The following is a 19,079-nucleotide window of genomic DNA, read 5'->3' on the forward strand; positions in this document are numbered from 1 at the left end:
GGGCGGGGGTGTCTGTCTGGGACTCCTCGCCGGGACCGGGGGCTCCACGCGTGTCCCGCTGTCCCCCTGTGTAACCGTTGGCTGGTGGGCCGTACGTATGTGTGCTTGTGAGCGCGGGGGTCCTCCCCTGCAGAGTGTCTGTGAACGAGTCTGCCCCGGGTAAACATGGATGTGTGCTCGCGTACGTGGTGTCTGCGAGGGTGCGTGCGCTCAGGTATCTGAGTTTCCGGGAATTGTGCGCGGGTCGCTGCGCCGCGCGGCGGCCGGGACTGGGCGGCAGCGCGGCGTCCGCGGGCGGGTCGGGGCCGCGTCCCACGTTCCGGGTTCGGCGCTGCCTCCCCGCGAGCCGGCCGCGCGGGGTGTCCGCCGCTCGCCAGCCCGGGCGCCGCGCCGTGTCTGCGAGGTGGTGTGTCCCCGGGCCGCGAGCGCCGGCCCCCTCCCTCCCCTCCCCCTTGGCCCGCTCTCAGACTCAGATAAAGCATTTCCTTCCATTGTCATCCTACCCGGCCGGCCGGGCTGCCAGGGCCCTCCCCCTCCCGGCCCCCTCCCTTCCTCTCGCCGTCTCACAGTCGCTCCGCAGCCTCCGGCGACCGGGGGGATGTGAGGCCGGCGCCCCAGCCCCCCGCCCCGCCATGAGCCCCCCGCTCTGAGGGCCCCGGCCCCTGGATGCACAGCCCCGGCGCTGGTGAGTACTGGGCTGCCGCCCCTCGCCCGCCCCGCCCTGCGCGCGGCACCCAGCGCCGCCCGCCCGGGCTCGGGCTCCGGCTCGGGCTCCGGCTCGGGCTCCGGCTCGGGCTCCGGGCGGCCCCGCGGGCCCGGCCCGGCGCGCGCCGCCCCCCGACCGTGCCCGCCCCGCCCGTGTCCGCGGGGCTCTGGCAGGCTCCCGGCCCGGGCTGGTTCCGGGGCCGGAGGGTTCGGGCCTCCAGCGGGGCGCCCACATCCGCCAGCCGCGGGGCAGCGACAGGCCCGAGGGAGGGAGTTGGAGGCCCCGGGCCGCCGGTGCGCGGGCCCGGCGTCCCATCACCCCCGTTTGCGGGGAGAACGGACCGGGGGACCCGGGAGTGAGGGACTGCTGCCGCGGCCCCGGGAGGGGGCGGTGCTCCGGGGCGGAAGGTTGGGAAGCGTAGGGCAAAGGGCAGGACCCATTGAGTTGGGGCCGGGCTCTTAGTCCCGGACATCAGCGCCCCCATCCCGCGAATCCCGGCCGGACCGTACTCCGACCCCTCCGCTGGGAAGAGTGATCCCTGGGAGGGAGGGTCTCTGACAGCGAGGTTTCTCTCAGCACCGCCCCCGCCCCCCACCTTTGCTCACCCATTAGGGTGAAGAGACACCTGTGCCCGAGTGAGCTGCGGCGGTGCTGGAGGGGCGCGGGAAGATGGTGACCGCAGGCTGTGTAGTGAGTGGTGGGGGACAGGATGTGTGCCCCCCAAGCCTGCGGTCTGTTGGTCCTGGGGAGTAAGAGCAGGCGGCAAATCTGGCAGCTGGGCTGGGCCCTGACGCCCAGAGTTTCTAGGCCTGTGGGCTGAGAGAGAGAGACCTCTGGAGCTTGCAGGCCGCCCAGCTCCCCCTACCCCCATTTCCTTGCCTCCCGATGCCCAGGCTACCCATTCGGATCTGACCTTGCCAGCTACTGGTGCTCCTCCCACCAAGTCCAGGCCATTCCCCGTCCCTGCTGGCTGTCCTGCCTACCCCAGAGGCCTCCCCCTGCATCTGGACACTGGCTGTCTTGCTGCTGCCCACCCCTCCCCACACCCTCATTCAACATCTGCTTGAGGCCCAGCTCTGCCTACCAGTTTCAGTGGCCCTGCTGGGGACTCAACATCTGGATTCATCAGCCCGTTCCCTGGACTTGCACCTGGATCCATGGGAACCTTCCTAAGACCCCTGCCCAGCCACTGGGCTGAAAGAAAAGAGAATGTGACTCAGTTTCCTACCTCCTAATGGGCCCCCTTGGTGGCCCATTTCTCCCCCGATGGACCCCACAGGCCAGGTCCTCCAAGTGGTTTAGGCTGCCGCACACTCCTCTCCTCATACCAGCTCTCTTGGAAGCTCCTTCTCCAGCCTCTGCTAGACATCTCCTAGCGCCTCATTGCTCAGCATCTCAACCTCCCTACTCTGCTCTCTGTTGCCTCTACCCACCTGAATGAATAAGTAAGTTTCCTCCTCTGTGGAGTCACTTCTGGGGAAACTGAGGCACAAAGCAGTCTTGCTGTGTTGTTCCCAGTGAACCTGGACTGGAACCAGGTCCTGGACCTGCTGGGACTCCTCCCCTGCCTTTAGTCCCCTGATGTTTCTCGTCCCTGGCTTGGCCAGGCTCAGAGGCAGGCTCAGAGCTGCTTCTTGGTATAACATCTGGAATGGCCCCGGGAAGTGTTCTCCCGAGGTCTCTGTGTTCCTTAGCTTGAGCCCAGGGGTGGGTGTCTCTCTGGCCACCAAGTCTTAAGCTGTGATCCTGAGGCTGAGAAGGTTGCATTCAGGTCTTGCACTGACTCTTCCAAGAATCTAAACTGGTCACTCCGCTTGGACGCTGAAGCTCAGTTTCCCCATCAGTAAAATGACCACGGAGGAGGAGATGGATCGGTGGGGGCTATTATGCCCACCACTTCCTTCAGGAATAATGGACCCCAGCTTTCATCCTGGTCTGGGAATGAGAGTTGGAACTTTCTCTTCGTCCATCCTCTCCTCAATTCGGATATGAAGCCCTTGGAAGTGAGAAACGCATGTGTGATGGGCCCAGGGAGTGGGGACCCTCCTGTAGCTGCAGGCGTCCTTGCCCAAGGCCAAAGCCTGCGTAACCCCTGCCTTCTCTTTGTCTTCCTTCTCCTGACCTTTCGTTTTAAGAGGTAGTAATTTTGAAGTTGGCAGGGGTCTGAGAGAAGATGAGCTAATGCAAGGCCCAGGGTCACCCAGCCAGGGAATGGCAGGCTGAGCAGGGCTGGGACCAGACCTTCTAACTCTGCCCGTGCCCATTCTCCTGGCCTTCTCCTCCCCTGGCCTGGCTCAGGTCCTGCCCATGCTCCCGTCACGCCTCGGCCCTGACCTGTCCTCAGTCGGCGTTGAGACTGGGGCCTGTAGTGGGGTGTGGGGGAATTGCTGGAAACAGGGCCGGGGTAAGGCGTGGGAGCTGCCCTCTGTCCTCCCCAAGGCTCCGGGACTGTGCGTTTATGTGTTGGATTTGTTCACTAGATGGGGCACTTCCTCTGGGGCAGGAAGCTTTGATTTCCTGTGGTGGGGATGCTGGTAGGATTAGGAGCGGGGGGCCTTAGCTCTGGGCCATCCCTGATGTTGTTGTTTGGAACCAAAAGGGGCAGAGTTTCTGCAAAAGGCTGCTTTCCCTAACCCAGGGGAGGCAGGAAGGAGAGCATTGGTGAGGAGGCCTAGGCTAAGGCCAGAGTAGGAGGCGAGAGAAGGAGGCCAAGAAGGCAATGAGGTGGGGGGTGGGCAACACAGCAGGAAGCCTGGTCAGCAGGTGACCCTGCCGGGTATTGTGTTTCCTTGTGATATTTCCCCCTGTTTCTGTGGCAACCTTCCCTGGGGGACCCAGGCTTTCGAGCTGCAGGAAAGTGCCCCCAGACAGCCCTTTCCTTAGAGGTCTGGGTATTAGGAGGAGTCCCTCAATCTGGCCACCTCCTTTGCCATTTTGGCTCCCTAGGCCCAGGGCTTGGGAATCTAGGCAAGTGGGTTGAGTGAGCACTGGGGGTCGGGGTGGGGGGCTGGGCTGGGTGGAGGCCCTTTTGCACCTCCTGCGGGGGACGGGGAAGAGAGGGCCTGCTGGACTTTGGGGAGGGCTCCGTGCCTCCCCTCATCCCATCTCCCGACTGTCCTCCAGCAGCTCTCCCCCTTCGATGGGGAGTTGGACAGCATGCTGCCTGGGGCAAGGGGTGGGGGGTGGCAGAGGCGGGAGGGATGTTTGCATCAGCAGAGCATAGCTCCTTTGGTCCTGGACCAGTTCCCAGAGGCAAAATAAATTCAGGATAGTGTCTGTTTGGTGTGGGTCAACATGTGATGGGTGTGTGTGCACACTGGGTATGTGGTGGTGGGCCTGCATGTGTGCCCCTGGGCTGTGTGTGTAGAGGTGGTGATCCCGTGGCAATTTGTGATCCACGTGGTGGCTCTTTGTTGGGTGTCTGGGGAACATGCACACGTGTAGTACAGATGTGTGTCGTCTGTAGAGCTGTGCACCTTTGCAGTTCATGGCTCTGCGTGGGGTATATGGACACGTTTTGGGGGGATGTATGCCTGTGCAGGAGTGGCTTTTTTAATAGCAGTCCAGGTATTTGCTGGAAAGCATTTTCATCCCTCCTCCAATGCCGGTTCCCGGAGCATTTGCTTTAGAGTCACCTGGGAATGTATAATGTATAAAGATCTTCAGGCCCCATTCCAGATAGACTCAGAATCTGCAGGGGTTGGGCCTGGGAATCTGGAGTTTGACATGCGCTTCAGTGAGCTGGTGCAAAGCCGTGTTTGAGGACCACCAATCTCTTCACATTTTCTTTTGAGGAAACTGAGACCCACAGAAGGTATGTGGTTTGTGCAAGGACACAGGGCTATTAACAGGAAGAACCAGGACAAAATTCAAGCCTTTCAAGACCAGTCCAGGACCTACCCATGCGTCCTCTGCGTGTGCATTTGTGTACATGTCCATACTCAGCGTGATGCCGTGGACCAGATGGGACTGGTCCGGATGCTTACTGGGCCTTGACCTTTCTCCCTGGGGTCCCGGGCTTCCTGACCTTGCTCTTCCTGTTACATCCTGCTTCCTCCTCCCTGGGGAAATCCTGGAACTGTTGCTCGTCAATCCTAAAAGTGAGGTTGGCAGCCAGAAGGCCCCCTTTACTGAGCCAGGCATTCAGCTATTTAGTTACTCATTGGATGCTTACTGAGCCTTGCTGTGTGCCAGGTCCCAGGCACAGATGCACAGTGAACACAGAGGCAGGGCATCTGACCTCAGGGAGCTTACACTCTAGTGGAGGAGACAGTAAGACAAGTAAGCAAGTAAAGAAATGAGTATATACATCTAGTTACCCATTGCGATAAACCCTAAGAAGGAAATGAACCAGGTGCAGCAATAGAGAATAACAAGGTGGCACTTCCTTAGATAGGGCGGCCAGGGGAGGCCTGCTTGAGAAGTGACAACGATGCCTGCTCTCACCTCCCCAGACTAGAAGTGAGCCCTCAGAGCTTCTGAGCCATTCTTGGCAACCGCCTGGATCCAGGTGAGAGACCCGGGCCGAGTGCTGGCAGAGGATTGGAGCCCAGTCGCCAGCCTTTTGCCTGGCATGGAACAGCAGGGTCTAAGCAGTCCCCAGAGGCTGGCAGAAGGGGAGGGGAGGAGGGGGAGCTGGACAGGGCTGGACCCAGCCTGCTTCGGGCGCTTGGGGGAGCAGCCTCTTTCCCTTCGCGGGGCCGAGTCCAGGGCCCTGTCGACATGTCAGGTGTTGGGAAGGCGGCAGCCTCTCTCAAGTGCCAGCCCATTCCTGACCCTCCTGCCTCACCTTCCTCCCACCTCGTTCCCTTCCTCCCCATCTCCCCACCCTACAACTCCGGTGCCAAGTCCCTCCCCTCTTGGTCTAGCCTGGCTGCCTCTGTGGCCACTGGGATTTATTTACCTGGCTCAGGAATCACTGAGGAGAGAGGGGGGGTCAAGGCTTAGAGAGGAGCTGGGCCCTGGAAGACAGGACACACCAGAAAGAAGGGCTGGGGCAGGGGCCAGCGAGGACAGGGCAAAGGGAGGGCCGAGGCTGGCCAAGCGGGGGGCCGGGGCAGGAGAGAGGGAGCGGAGGAGATCTTTGGCTCCAGAGCTTCTCCTGGGCCCTTGGAATCTGCTCCTCAAACTGGGTGAGACTCTGAGCGGGGGGCTTGGCAGATGTTGGGTGGGGGCAGCGGATGACAGCTAGAAGGCAGTGCCTCCCTGGTCCCCCGGCAGCCCTACCCCTTCACCCCCGTCTCAGGAGGTTTTCACATCAGCAAGCAGCCTTCAGACCCCCTCACCTCCAGGTTCTTCTCGTGGTAGGTTTTCCTTGGGGCTCCAGAGCTGCCGGCTGCAGGATGGTAGGGCCCTTTCCTCAGAGAGCTGAGTATCAGAGGAGCCCTCACGTGAGAGAAGTGGCCCCGTCTGGCCTCCCACCCTCCAACCCGCTGCCTGGAGTCTTTCAACCCTGGGCCTCCTTTAGGCTGCTGGGTGCAGTCACCCCCTGGACTCCTGTGTCTCCCAGGCCTTCTGCCCAGGATGGGGAGGAGACATCCCACGAGGAGGGCCCTGGGCTAAACTCACCATCCCCACCCCTTCACCAGCCACTTCCTTTTTCCCCCATGTTGCCTGCAGGGATTGGAAACCCTGGTGGGCAGAGACCCTGGGCTTTCTGGGCGAGCCCGGTGCCCTGGAGGGAATGAGGGTGACCCCATCTCTCTTCGGGAGTCCAGCTCAGCTCTCTTGCACCCCGAGGAGGCCAGCTCTGGCTCCTGCAGCACACCGCCCCCCCCAGCCCTGGAAGTCCCATTCCTCCCTCCCCCGCTGCCAGGATGACAGGGAGAAGAGGGGCAGGCGGGGAGCCACAGGTTCGGAAAGCGTCGGGGTGGGGGAATTCGGCGACGGGGCCGTAACCGTCTTGTTTTGCTTGCCCCACAAACCTGCACGGGCATCCGCTGCGCCCTCCTGGGCGTTCAGGTTGTGGAACTGCTCTCAGAATGACAGGCTGGTAGCACGCGGTTGGGGCAGGGGTTGGGGGGGTGGGGTGAAGGGGGGAGCCCCGGGCCACGGGGAGCTGGAGGGTTAAAAATAGCAGCAGCCGGGTTTCGGTTAGCAAATGTGGAGGCGGGGAGCTGGAGGCGGGGCAGGCGGCAGGCCGTGTTTGCCCGCAGCTCAGGGCTGTGTTTCCCCTGGGTCCCAGGAGTGAGTCACGGTGGAGCCGCTGATGAGGTGCTGGCACAGCACCCCACCCCCACCGGGCGAGGGGCTGGGCGCAGACTTCATCTCCAGGGTGCTAGAGGCAGTGCATCTCCCTTCCAGGCCTTCAGAGCCATCTTGAGAGTTGGGCCAAGGAGATTGTGTGATAGAGGGGAAGAAGCTTGCCATTCTCAGACCAAAGACCTGGGTTTGAATCCCAGCTGAATGGCTATGGGACCTCGTGCAAAGCTGCCCAGGGCTCTGAGACTTGATTTCCTAGTCTTTCATGTGGGGATTTGCTCCTATGCGCGTATTAACACTCGGTAGATTCTAATGCACCCTACAGATGTGAATGATCACCCTCGACTCTCCTGTGCCCATTGCAAAGCTTGGCAGAAGGGCCTTCCGAGTGAGGACACAGAGGGAGGAATGTGGCAGCGTCCCTGTTTCTCCTGCAAAGTGTAACTAAGTGTAACGTTGGGCACACGGCTCTCTGTGCCTCAGTTTCTCCATCTGTGTAATATGACAATAATAATAGTTTCAAGTTCCTGGAGTTGTTATCAAGATTAAAGTAAGTAAGGTTAGCACCGTGTCTGGTATGAAGTCAGTGCACACAGAATATTATCACTATTATTGATGTTATTGTTCATAGTTTTGAAGGTCAGGGATCGGGAATGTTAAAGACATGAAGAACAGAAACTGGGCTCAGCCCCAGTTCACAGGAAAAACCAGGCCAAATTCACTGTTCCAGATTCCTCCACCCATAAGGGCCTGGAACAGCAGGAGTCTATAGCCAGAAGTCACAGGGTGGACCCCTTCTCTCTTTCACTCCCCCACCCCTGGCCTCTCCCAGTGAGGCAGGATGCGGGGGAACCTGAGGGCCTCGCTGCCAGCTGGCGCTGGGGAGGGTCTGGGGCCCTGCTGATGGCCCTGCTGTGCAGTAAGTACCTTGCCAGCATCTGTTGGGGCGACCTTTATTTTAGCCCCCTCCCTGGCAGCTTTTAAGAGGGGCATGAGGCAGAGGAGGGCTGAGAAGGTCAGTGAGGTCAGCAGTCTGTATTCCCAGCACAGTGGCCCTGGAAGAGGCAGGAGGCATTTCTTTCAGGAAATGATCATTATTCAGCCTACAGGCATCCATTAAGTCAGTCCTGACTTTGTGCCCAGGCCTGTGCTAGGCCCTCTGTATGATTCGGGAGAGGCAGAGGATGCTGAGCTGTAGATAATGCAGAACTCCAGAGGATATGGGCTCCAAGAATATAATACGTGGAATCAGTGAAAGCCCTATGTCCTAGTTCTCACGGGAACCAGAGGTCGCATCCTGACTTTGCCGCCCGTTGGCAGTGCCATCTTGATATTGTGTGGGTGTACATGTACATATCAGTTCTGTTTTATTATTACAGAGGCAGTTCCTGTGCATCGTAGACAATCAGACAACACAGAGGAGCAAAAATGAAAGAATAAGAAACATCCCAATCCCAGCAGTGGGAGATCACTGCCACAGTACCTCAGTGTACACCTTCCCATCTCCTGACATGCCTTTATATATCGTGCTTCTTACCAAAACAAGACCATACCACGTACGCCATTTTTTTCAGTCAGTGATCTCCACCTTCCACTGCAGTAAATTTTCATCTCATCAAATTCGCAGTTGGCTAGAAATTGTCCTTCACAGCTGGTTTGTCCAAATCTGTACCCAGGACTGTGCATCTGGCTTTTGAATTCCCTGAAAGCTGTGTAAGCACCCTGGCTGGATCTGTGGTCTGGAAAAACCCCAGCTGAGCGACTCTCAAGGGCAGCCCTGGCCACAAAAGGGAAACATGTCACCTGGAGAATCTACCCGACAGAGTTCTGCCATCTTCCAAAAATAACAGGCCAAATGAGCGGGATTCTGGGGCATAACTGGGATGGGGATCTGGTATTTACTGTCATGAATATTAATGTGGCATCCCTGTGAGTGCCAGCATTCATAGCTTGTTGCTATTCACGGACTCATATCCGTGATGCCCCAGGCCATGGAGCAGGCCAGGGTCTCGCTGTGGCCTCTGTCTCTCCCTGCCCCAGGTCCAAGGGTGCTGATGGCTGTTTGGTTATGTTCCTAGTCCCCAGGAGCCTGCCCTGAAGATGGGTGCTCCCTTTTGCACTTGTGGGTGCCTCCATCCTTGCCCATGGCCTGCCCGAGTGTGTGAGGCCTGGGCAAGAGAGGGAGAGAGAGAGAGAGAGAGAGAGAGAGAGAGAGAGAGAGAGCTCGCGCAGGCATCCCCTCCCTGGGGGATTCTATTCACTCCCAAGTAGCCGCTCCGTGGGTGTCTTGCTCTGGTTATGCAATCTGCATTTTAGACAGGGCTTGACAGTTTCCAGAGTGCTTTCACACAGCATTGATCCTCCACCGCACCTGGGGGTTTGCTTGTTTAGTTATACCCTGCTGGGGGCAGCTTACAGGAAATGATAAAATGGTAATATGTACATTTAAAAAGCAGGGAAAACGTAAGATGAAAAAGGAAGTGAGGATGGGGTAAGATGAAAAAGGAAGTGAGGATGGGGTCGGGGAGTGCCTCCTGGACATGAAAAAGCATGTGAGGGACACGGGCAGAGATGATTCTGTTTTTATTTTTGTTGTTGTTTTCTGGATGGAGTACCAGCACTGTGGGAACATGTGAGTCATGCCCAGGCCTTCAGATGTTGGGACCGCACTATGTCCTGTGTGGCCCCTTGGTGGCCTTACCTCACCTCGGTGGGTGGGACTAGTTGTAAACACCAGTGTAGTGATTATAGCTTAGGTTCTGGAGTCCCAGAAGCCCCACTTACCACCTGTGTGACCTCGGCAAGTTTCTTAACCTCTCTGAGCCTCAGTTTCCTTCCTTTGTAACGTGAGGATGGTAGACCTATCGACCTCATAGGGTGGTTGTGAGGACCAAATGAGATGGTACAAGTCAGACGCTTAGCACAGTAACCAGCACCCAGTAAGCATTCAGCACATGGTTGTTGATCATACTAATATTTCTAGTTACTGCTAATAATAAAATAATACTGATGGACATTAATATCATAGCTTAAGCTTTTCCCTGGCAGTCTCGGGAGTGGGCTGAGTGGCCTCGTGGGCGGCACAGGTGAGAGGAGCCAGGAAGGCACATCTGGGAGAGGCAGAACCTGCGGAAGGCAGAGGTGGGGTGCACAGGGAAGCAGGGTCTCCAGAAGCTGAGGGATCCGTGAGGGCGAGGGCCTGAACAGGAGACCTCAAGAGGGGAGAAAGGAGTGGCTCTGAGACAGCCCCGGCGCGGTGACCGTGCTTCCTGTTGGGGCAAGCGCTGGCCCTTGAGAAAGACTGGCTGGGGCTGGCGGGAGGCTAAGAAGGAGCAGCTGGTCTAAGTGGGGCACCAGGGGGTGGGGGAGGGGGAGAGACAAAGGCAGAAGCGGATAGAAACTCGACTCTTCTCCCCGTGTTACAGATGGGGGCCCCATCTTGACTGCTCGGGCTGTTTTGCTTAGGATAGGAAAGATGGTGGTTAGACATCATGCTGAACTTCCTATTTCAGGGATCGGTGCTCCTGGAACAGGGCAGTGAGGGTCAGTGGGAACTGGGGTTTTTGAGGCCTTTCGGGACCTGGGAAACCCTAGGGCAGGCTGGACCGGGCAGCTGGGCCTGGGACTGGGGGAACCTGCCTGCTCAGGGACGCTGCACACCCTGGGCAAGTGGCTCTGCCCTCCCCTTCCCACCTTCACAGGGGGCAGCCAGGGAAGACTGAGTGGTGGTCTGGGAGGCCCCGGGAGCGGGAGCCGGCCGGGCTTGGAGGGACTTCTGTTTTTCTTTGCCAGAGGGCAGTGAGGCTCTCCAGAGAGCGCCAGTCCCAGGAACTGCCAGCCGCTCACAACTCAGAACGGCCCAGCTCCCCCCTGCCATCTGTGAGGAGAGGCCACAAAATGGAATGGACTTGGGGCAGGGACAAGGAGCCAGGGAGGACGCTTTCCCACCCCCAGGGAGCTCAAGCTGCCGCTGCCATGGTTACGTCTGCTTCCTGTTTGATTCATCTCAAACAGCAGAAAGGGGGGTGCCAGCTCCCAGCTCGGGCCACCGCTGCGTGGGGCTGTTTACAACTGCCCCATGTGGGATTCCCAGAAAGAGACTCCAAACCGGACATCCTGCGGCTGCAAAATACCCAGGTGTCAAGAGCTAAAAATAGCTGCCCCAGGGCCCCAGGCGCGGGGAAAGGGGCATGCTGGCTGCGGCGGCGGAGGGCCGGCCTCGCGGCCCTCACGTCCAGCCTCCTGCCTGGCCCACAGCTGCTGAGCCTGCAGAGCGGCGGCCCTCTGCCTCGGCCTGACTGGAGGCCTTTGTCTGGGCAGGTCCACATCCCAGGCCGCTCACCTGGGAGCCGAGCCTCTGCCCGCCCCACCCGCCCAGCGGAGCGTGCTTTGAGAAAGCCTCAGAGGGACTTGGGAGCATCTAAAGAAGGGACAGGGCAGGGCACCCGACCACCTGGAAGATGAAGCCAGTGCGCCTCCAAGTCCCCATCCTGTCGGTCGCCGGCTCCTGTTCCCACATATAGTGGCAATCATTTCTAAGAATCTACAGAGTCAACAGTTGCTCTCCATAGGTGATTTGGGGGGGATTGTCTTCATGGGGGCCCAAAGGTGGAACAGGCAGCTTCTGCCCTCTAACCTGCAGCGGGGCTGGAGTTTGCCGCTGGTTCGGGTCTCTGGGGGGCTATGGGATTTTTTGATCTTTCCCTGTGCCCTGCCGGGTCCTGCATTTGCTGTCCACCGGCTGGCCTGTGGGAGTGGCAGTGCTGGGGAGAGCAGCAGTGGAGAGTATTGCTTGAGAACATGGATTCTGGAGCCCAGTTGCCTGGCTTGAGTCCCAGCTCAGCCACTCCCATGTTATGTGCCTTCAGACAAGTTATTTAATACTGCTGGGCCTCAGTTGACTAATCTATATAATGGGGATAAAAACAGTAACCACCTCATAGGTTTGTCATGAGGGTTAGGCAAATTAGCAAACGTAGGGCACCTAGAACAACTCCTGGCACATAGTAAAGTGTTAGTTTACAGAAGTTCAGATGGAGGAGAAAGAGAAGAGCCTGTGGTTGGGAGAGTCGGGATAAGAGATGGGACCAGGAATACATCTGGGAGAAAGTGGACTGTGGCAGATGAGGGGAGGACACACAGGTGGTACCAGACCCTGAAATGCTTGTGCCAGAGGGAGGCTGCAGACTAGTTCAGGGGCAAGCAGTATGAATCACGACCATTGCGGGAGCACCCGCTACGTGCTCCCTGCTTCACGCACAGCATTGCTCATCTCAGACGACCTCTTCCCAGTCCATATTCTTACCCTCTTATTTCAGAGGCATAGCCAAGGCTTGCCCAGGCTGCACCGTGTCCCTGGCTCTCCCTGCCGGTCACTGAGTGAGTCAGAGTTTGAACCCAGGTCCATCTGACCTCAAAGCCAATGTCCTCTGTGCTGTGGACCCTCGCTTCTATCACTTCATGGGGCAGGAGTTTCCAGCCAGCGTGCAGCCCACTGGGTTCTGGATAAATCTGAGTAATAAGCAGCTTGGCGCCAAGATAATGAGCAATAGAATTAATAACCAGCAGAGAATTTCTGGAAGGGGAACACAAGAAACTGTTAAAAGGGGTTGAGTCTAGGGAAGTTCTAGGGAGTTGGATGAGTGAGAAACTTCTGGTTTCATACTTTCAGGGGCTCTTTGAATTACTTTAGTGTCTGCAAGTAGTATACTTTTCAATTAAAAAAGCAACAACTGTGGGCTGTACCTTAAACTCCTTAAAGTGAGAAGCAGGTTTTATTCACTTTCCCATCCCTTCAAGACCTGGACCAGTGACCTCACACAGAGAGGTCCTTAGTACCTGCTTTTGGGATCAACTTCTTGGGTTCCCCCCTGCACTGGTCTGGTCTGGCCTGGCTGTACCACTGACCTGCTGGGTGACCAGGACATAGCCCCTTGCCCTCTTTCTTTCCCTCTCTGGGAAATGAGAGTGTTGGCCTGCACAATCTCTAAAGCCCCATCAGCTCCTAATGTACACTGCACGGTCCTCACTCTGTGTCAGAGAGTCAGGCAACCATGATGTTCTCTCTTCGGTTTATTTATTCTTGGACCTTCCTGAAGCCATTTCACCCCCAGCTTTGTCTTCTTTGCCAGCCCCCCCGCGAAGTCAAACTTGGTCTGCCCACGTCAGGGGAAGCAGACCCGAGCTGAGGAGGGCAGGGGGGTGGAGGGAGTCCGCCCTGGACCCAGGGCTTGGCCTCTTGCTCCTGCCTGTTTTCCTCTGCCTGCAGGGCCTGGGTCTGCCTGCTTCTCCTTTTTCAGCTCCTCAGGAGACCGGGGAGGGGGACACAGCCTCGACAAAGACATCGGAGGCGTTAGGAGGGGGCTTGTGGGTGGCGTTGCTCCTGGGGAAGCCCTCCCCTGATGCAGGGCTGGCAGCACCAGGAGAGCAGGTGGTCAGGCCAGGCTCGGGTTTCCAGTCGCATCTGCTGGACAGGTGAGGGCCTGGGGCAACAAGGGAGGAGTGGGAGGCCAGCTTGTGTTTAGGGGACAGAAGAGTGGCATTTGTGTCTGCCCTGGAGGTTGCTGAGGGCCGGGGTGGACCCATTAGGGTGGGCTTTCTGGGTAAGATCAGGTGTCTGGTTGGGGAAGGTGACTTGATAGGAACCTCAGCACGAGGTAAAGTGCCTCTTCAGCCCGACTAGAGTTGCTTGCGAAGAAGGTAGAAATAGGGGGGTGGCCAGGATTCCAGAAATGAGAGCTCTCCACCCAGGTCCGGAGCTGTGTGGAGAAGGGTCCAGCCCTATGCAGTGTTTTCTGTCCCTCGGGTCCATTCACTCCTGATTTTATTTCAGTCTGACCCCAAATTAGTGGTAACAGTGCTCTGAGAGGGGCTGAGGAGAAGAGGGGTCCCAGATTCATCCCCAAACCTGGAATGCCGCTTTCTGGTTTCGGTTCAGCCACTGACTGGGTGCCTTTAGATACTTTCCTCTCTCTGGTACACAGGAGAGCTGTCCCCCAGATATTATCTCTGTTGCTCTGGGCTCTTCTGAATCCAAAGGCTCTCAGTACAAACCTAGGGGGTTGGAGGAGAAGCAGAACTTTTTCGAGGCATTGCTTTTAGAAGCTGCCCCTGTCGGCAACACACACACACACACAGCTTTTCTGAACAGAGTCGGCAATACACACACACACACACACACACACACACACACACACACACACACAGCTTTTCTGAACAGAGTTTATATCATCATAGATCATCATCACAGAACATCCCTTTTGGGCCCCGTAACAAACACTACAGAGTTCAGGGCCATTAGCTTTTGTCCTATCCAGAGGGTGCACGGTGTCCGGAATCCATGGTTACCAGGGGAGCTGGGCACAGAGAAGCTGGCTGTGCTCCCACGCGTGAGAGCTGCTGGCCAGCCCTCAGGCAGGGACCGAGGGAGCTAGGGGAGAATTCCCAGGAGGTAGAGACTGGAGGCCAAGGACTCCAGGCCAGACACGGTCTGCAGCCGGGTGTCCAGTTCAAAAACCTCTCTTGGAGGACCAGGTCCTGCAGAAGAAAGGGGAGGTCCTAAGAGAGTCCAGGGTAGGGGGCTACCACATCCTGGGGAGGGGAGGCTGCCTCCCATACTCCTGTTCCTTGAGGCTCACAAACCCTGAGAAATACGCATGCCATGTGCTAGGCAGGGGGCCAGGGGAGCGTCATTGTGTTCAAGTCGCCAGTTCCTAACAGAGCATGCCAGGTGCCCAGCAAGGTGTTAGGAGCAGATGGGCATGGCTCAGCACTGACACCGCAGAGACCCTGATTAATGGAGTGTCGAGGTAGTGGGCACAGAGTGGGTGCTGTGGGCGGTAAGAGGGGGGGTCAGGGTGAGCTTCATGAGGAGATGGCCTTGCGCTGGACTTCAAAGAACGGGCAGCATTTGAACAGGTGGAGCGGCATTTCCCTACCAAATGTCGTCATCCGAAGCACAGGCCACTAGTGTCTGAGGGCAGTTGGTGGGAGTCTCTCTGTGCCCAGAGTTGCCGCCTCCCCCAGAGGCTCCTGCCTGCAGGGACTTCTCCTTTTCCAGCTTCTGGAAGAGGACTGGGGCTGCCCCTTAGGCAGTAGTGCAGCACCAGCCAGTTGTCCTTCAGAAGATACCCCTTCCACCTGAGGAGGGCTTCTGCCACATCCCCCTCCAGGAGGCCTCCAGGCTCCAGGCTGCATCCCCTTGGCTCTGAGCTGGGACAGCAGGAGGGAAAGGTGGCCTCAGGACTCAGCTCTGTCTTTCCCCACCCCAGCCAGCCCCTGGGATCCCCGGGCCTCTCGGCTGCCGACAGCACCAGCCCTACCGTGGGGTTCCATGGGTTCTGAACGGGATGGGGGGCCCTGGGCTGATCCTAGGAGCCTGGGACAGTTGACCATTTCCAGAAGGAAAGACTTCTTTTTCAGGTTATCCACGAAAAAGCCTGAGTGGTTCTCTTCTCGGGGTGCACAGAGGCTGCAGGACCCAGGATGGGGCAGGAGGAGGAAAGGGGTTCCTACCGTGGGGCCCTCGAGCTATGCATTCCAGACCTGCCACTTCACAGCTCCCACCAGATCTGACTTGACCTCCAGGCCACGACCCGGTCCCTCCCGCACTGTGGAAGCCTTAGAGGGGGCCCCAGCTCCCCTTCCAGGCCTGCTCTCCCTTTCTTCGCGTCTCCCTCCTGGCATCCTTAGTGCAGTCTTAGCAGCCGTGCTCTCCCACCTCACCTCCCAGCCCTCTTCTCCCCCTTCGGGCTAGGGGAGCCTGGTTTGGCTGCCCAAGGAAGATTGTATCTGAGCACATCAGGGAGGGCTGAGGGCACCGTTGCGTAAACCAGGGCCTCCTGAGTTTCTTGCTGTGGACTGAGCTCCAGCGGAGCAAGATACCTGAGCCGCTTGAAAGATCAGATGAGGAAGATGGAGCTGGGGATCCCTCTCAGGCGGCACGGGAGTTCGAGGAAAGGAATGGGGTGGGGTCTGGTCTTTTCCGTTAGCTTCTGGTGGAGGTGTCCTCGGGCTGGAGTGGGGCCTCCCGGACCAGCAGGCAGCCTGCCTGGCTTGGCCCCCTCTCCTCCTCCTCCCCTGCCCCTCCCGGCAGCCGCTTCACTCCATCTCTCTTTTCTCTACAGATGGGACCCAGGTGAGCCCGGGTGCCCACTGCCCCAGTCCCCCTGGCACAGGTAAGAGTGGGCCTGAGGGAGAGTTGTGGTGGGGAGTGGAAGATGCGCTGGAAAGGACAGAAGCGGGGCGAGGAGCTCAGGGGGCGTTCAGAACGGTGGCTGGCTGATTGGCCAGAGAGTTGGGAGGTTGGGGTTCTGGGGGAGAGGGCGAAGTTGGGGTTTTGTGGGGAAGGGGTAAGAGGGGGGATAAGAGAGGCAACTCTGGATCCAGGCTGGCCCCAGAGCTGGGAAGCACAACAGGAAAAGGAAAGGCAGGATGCTCTTCTTGTCCATGCTGGTGCAGTGAAACAGGAAGGCAAGTAGGAAGCTAATATTTACGCTCAGACCGCTGCCTCGGGGGCTCTGGGCAAGGCGGCGCGGTCTCATTTGTAGGCTCTGCAGTTCTCACACCAGCCCTGCGGGGTGGGAAGATGCCTCGTTTTGCTCGGGTGGGAGGGAGAGGACCCCTCTCCGTGGGTCTCTCACCATTCCTTGCCCCTGCTGCTGTTAGGCCGTGCTGGGCGAGGAGGGTTTAGGACGTGCCCATGTGGCGGGGGCGGGGGCTGGACCGGACGAGGGCCTGTCGGGTGCAAGGTGCACACCTGACACCCAAACTACGGCAGGGAGAAAGGAAGGCCGCTATCCTCTTTGATTCAGTCCTAGCCATCAAAAGCTTACAGGCAGGACTTCCCTGGTGGCGCAGTGGTTGAGAGTCCGCCTGCCGATGCAGGGGATGCAGGTTCGTGCCCCGGTCCAAGAGGATCCCACGTGCCACGGAGCGGCTGGGCCTGCGCGTCCGGAGCCTGTGCTCCTCAACGGGAGAGGCCACAGCAGTGAGAGGCCCGCGTACCGCAAAAAAAAAAAAAACAAAAAAAAAACCTTACAGGCAGGTGGGGAGACAAGATATACAAGTAAAAAGAGAAATAATAGTCAAATGCGATATGTGACCAGTTCCAAAGGAGGCGGCAGCTGATTAAGGAGTTTGTCCATCCAGTCAAGAAACAGTAAGTTCACCACCTACTGTTATTTAGTTCTCCTAGTTGTGTAATTTTCTAAAAATTTGAAGACGGAAATTGGAAAAAGAAAAAGAAACATTAATGAACCCCACCTCTGTCCAGGGCACCGAGGATATAGAGGTTTATTCATCGAATCAAACAGTATTTATTGGGTGCCTGTCGCTTGCTAGGTACTGTTCTAGGCGATGGGATAGTGGGCAATAGGCAAAACCAAGTCCCTGCCCTTGGAGCTTAATTCAGATTTGGTACCTGCCTGGGCGGCACTTTCAGGGCATGGAACAGCCAGCATGATGGAAATCCAGAAGAGGGCTTGACCCAGCAGGGCACTGGGCTGGGTCCAAGAAAGAGGGAAGACTCCAGCTGAGCTTGGAAGTCAGGGTAGGATCTGGAAAAGTAGAATCGAGGGAGGCGGATGGCACCAGCAGGGGGACGTTGTGAGCTAAAGCTCAGCAGACAGAAGGTACCTGGGCTGTGACGGGACGGGAGCTGACGGCTGAGGCGGAGGGTCCGTGTTCAGATGTGGGAGGCAAAGCTGAGAGAAGCCGGCTTAGCATCAGACTGTGGAGACCCCCATATGCTGAGTCACCCTGAGAGGCGTTGCCAGGGCTGCAGGCAGAGCCCCTCCCATGTTCCCAGCAGCCTGCTCTGGAGGCTGAGGCAGTGCTGGGAGAGAGGGACGGGGCCGCTCCCAGTCTGTGTGGCTGAAGTCTGGGTAGCCTGCCCTGGGTGCCCTGAGGGCCCTCTTGCATCACCAGGGGAGTCACCCCAGAAAGCCAGGACACCTGACGTGGGAAGACTGAGACCTTTCCTGGGGTGGGAGTGCAGTGGCATCAGAGGCCCAGAGGGAACCAGAACGAGAATTTGGGGTCCCTGGGTGGACACATGAACAAGAGGTGGGAACATCAAAGCAGTGCATTGCCTGCTCTTGGCCATATCGGGTGCCCAGACACCCGCTCCGGTCTCTTGACATCCAGAGAGTCGTGAGGGCATCTCCCTTCTCTGCTCCTCTCTTGTCTCCATCTCACGGTCAGAGAATGTGAGAACAGACGCCGCTTAGTGACCACCTACTGCAAGCCCCTCTGCCTTTGCCCAGTGAGAGACCCCTCTGGGGGTGGGGCGGGGAAGGTGACTCTCTGGAAGTCAATGGGAAGATGGAGCCGGAGTGCTGGCCTCAGCAGGATGGAACCCGAGCTCACTGTGCCCCGAGCTGGGTGGCCTTGGCCAGGTCCCTTCACCTGAGCCTCAGTTTCCTCATGTGGGAATAGTAATAACTACCTCCCAGGGCCTACAGGGGTGATGAGGTAAAAGGGTTCGCAGCGAGTGTGCCTGTGTGCTATGGATATTAAGATAATGGTTGAGTTGGGCCCAGATGCCGCGTTGCCTGACTCCCCAGCTGGTCTTTGCCACAGTCCTCCTCAGTTCTCCTCAGCTTAGGCCTAGAGGACGGCCTGTGGCTGCCCCCATCGGGGAGGCCCAGCGTTGGATGAGCTGAAGGAGGCCTCTCCGGAAAGGTTTCCCCGCTTGTGTGCCCTGTCTGAGGGCACCTGCCCCCAGCCCCACCTGCTTCCCCTTCTCCAGGATAACTGTCCACCTGTGAGCACCTCAGAATGTCTCTGGCTGCTGAGCCCAGCCTGGCCCAGCAGGTGGTGCTGGCATAGGACCTGGTCTGGCAGCTAGTTATAAATAGCCCCTGCATCCACAGCCTTGGCAGGGTGCTCTTGGCGTGGGTGCAGGGGACACTCGAGAAAAGGCAGCTGAGGCTGCTGTCCTCGCCACGCCAGGCCCAGAGCTGGCATGAGGGTACCTGGGCGCAGGCTCCATGGGCATGTGGGCTGTGCAGGCCCAGGGTGCAGGCCAGGGCTGGCTGTGGGTTTGAAGCACCTCTCCTTTATCCTATGGCCTGGGATAGAGTAGGGAGGATGGCAACTGAGAGGGCCTGGGACGCCCTTTGGGGTTGGAGGCTGCACAAAGGGGACTGCCTGTCCGATCGCTGTGTCTGAG

The 19,079-nt window shown here is 58.2% G+C and overlaps 1 protein-coding gene across 10 annotated transcripts in view; it reads left to right on the top strand.

The window, feature by feature from the left end:
- Nucleotides 1–384: 384 nt before the first annotated feature.
- HDAC7 (histone deacetylase 7) overlaps nucleotides 385–19,079 on the top strand; it is a 34,823-nt gene continuing 16,128 nt past the window's right edge. For 2 of the 10 annotated variants that reach the window (XM_024122811.3, XM_024122812.3), the window contains exons 1-2: nucleotides 389–685; nucleotides 16,033–16,083. In XM_024122811.3, coding sequence (XP_023978579.1) covers nucleotides 667–685; nucleotides 16,033–16,083 — 70 coding nt within the window. In that variant the 5' untranslated portion in view covers nucleotides 389–666. Of the gene's footprint in view, nucleotides 686–3,900; nucleotides 4,521–10,398; nucleotides 13,382–16,032; nucleotides 16,084–16,938; nucleotides 17,067–19,079 lie in introns of those variants that run through there. The other 8 variants (XM_028484930.2, XM_024122813.3, XR_003678426.2 and 5 more) reach the window with 7 other exon arrangements.

This window comes from Physeter macrocephalus, unplaced genomic scaffold, assembly GCF_002837175.3.
Source record: "Physeter macrocephalus isolate SW-GA unplaced genomic scaffold, ASM283717v5 random_342, whole genome shotgun sequence".
NCBI classification, from domain to species: Eukaryota; Metazoa; Chordata; class Mammalia; order Artiodactyla; family Physeteridae; genus Physeter; species Physeter macrocephalus.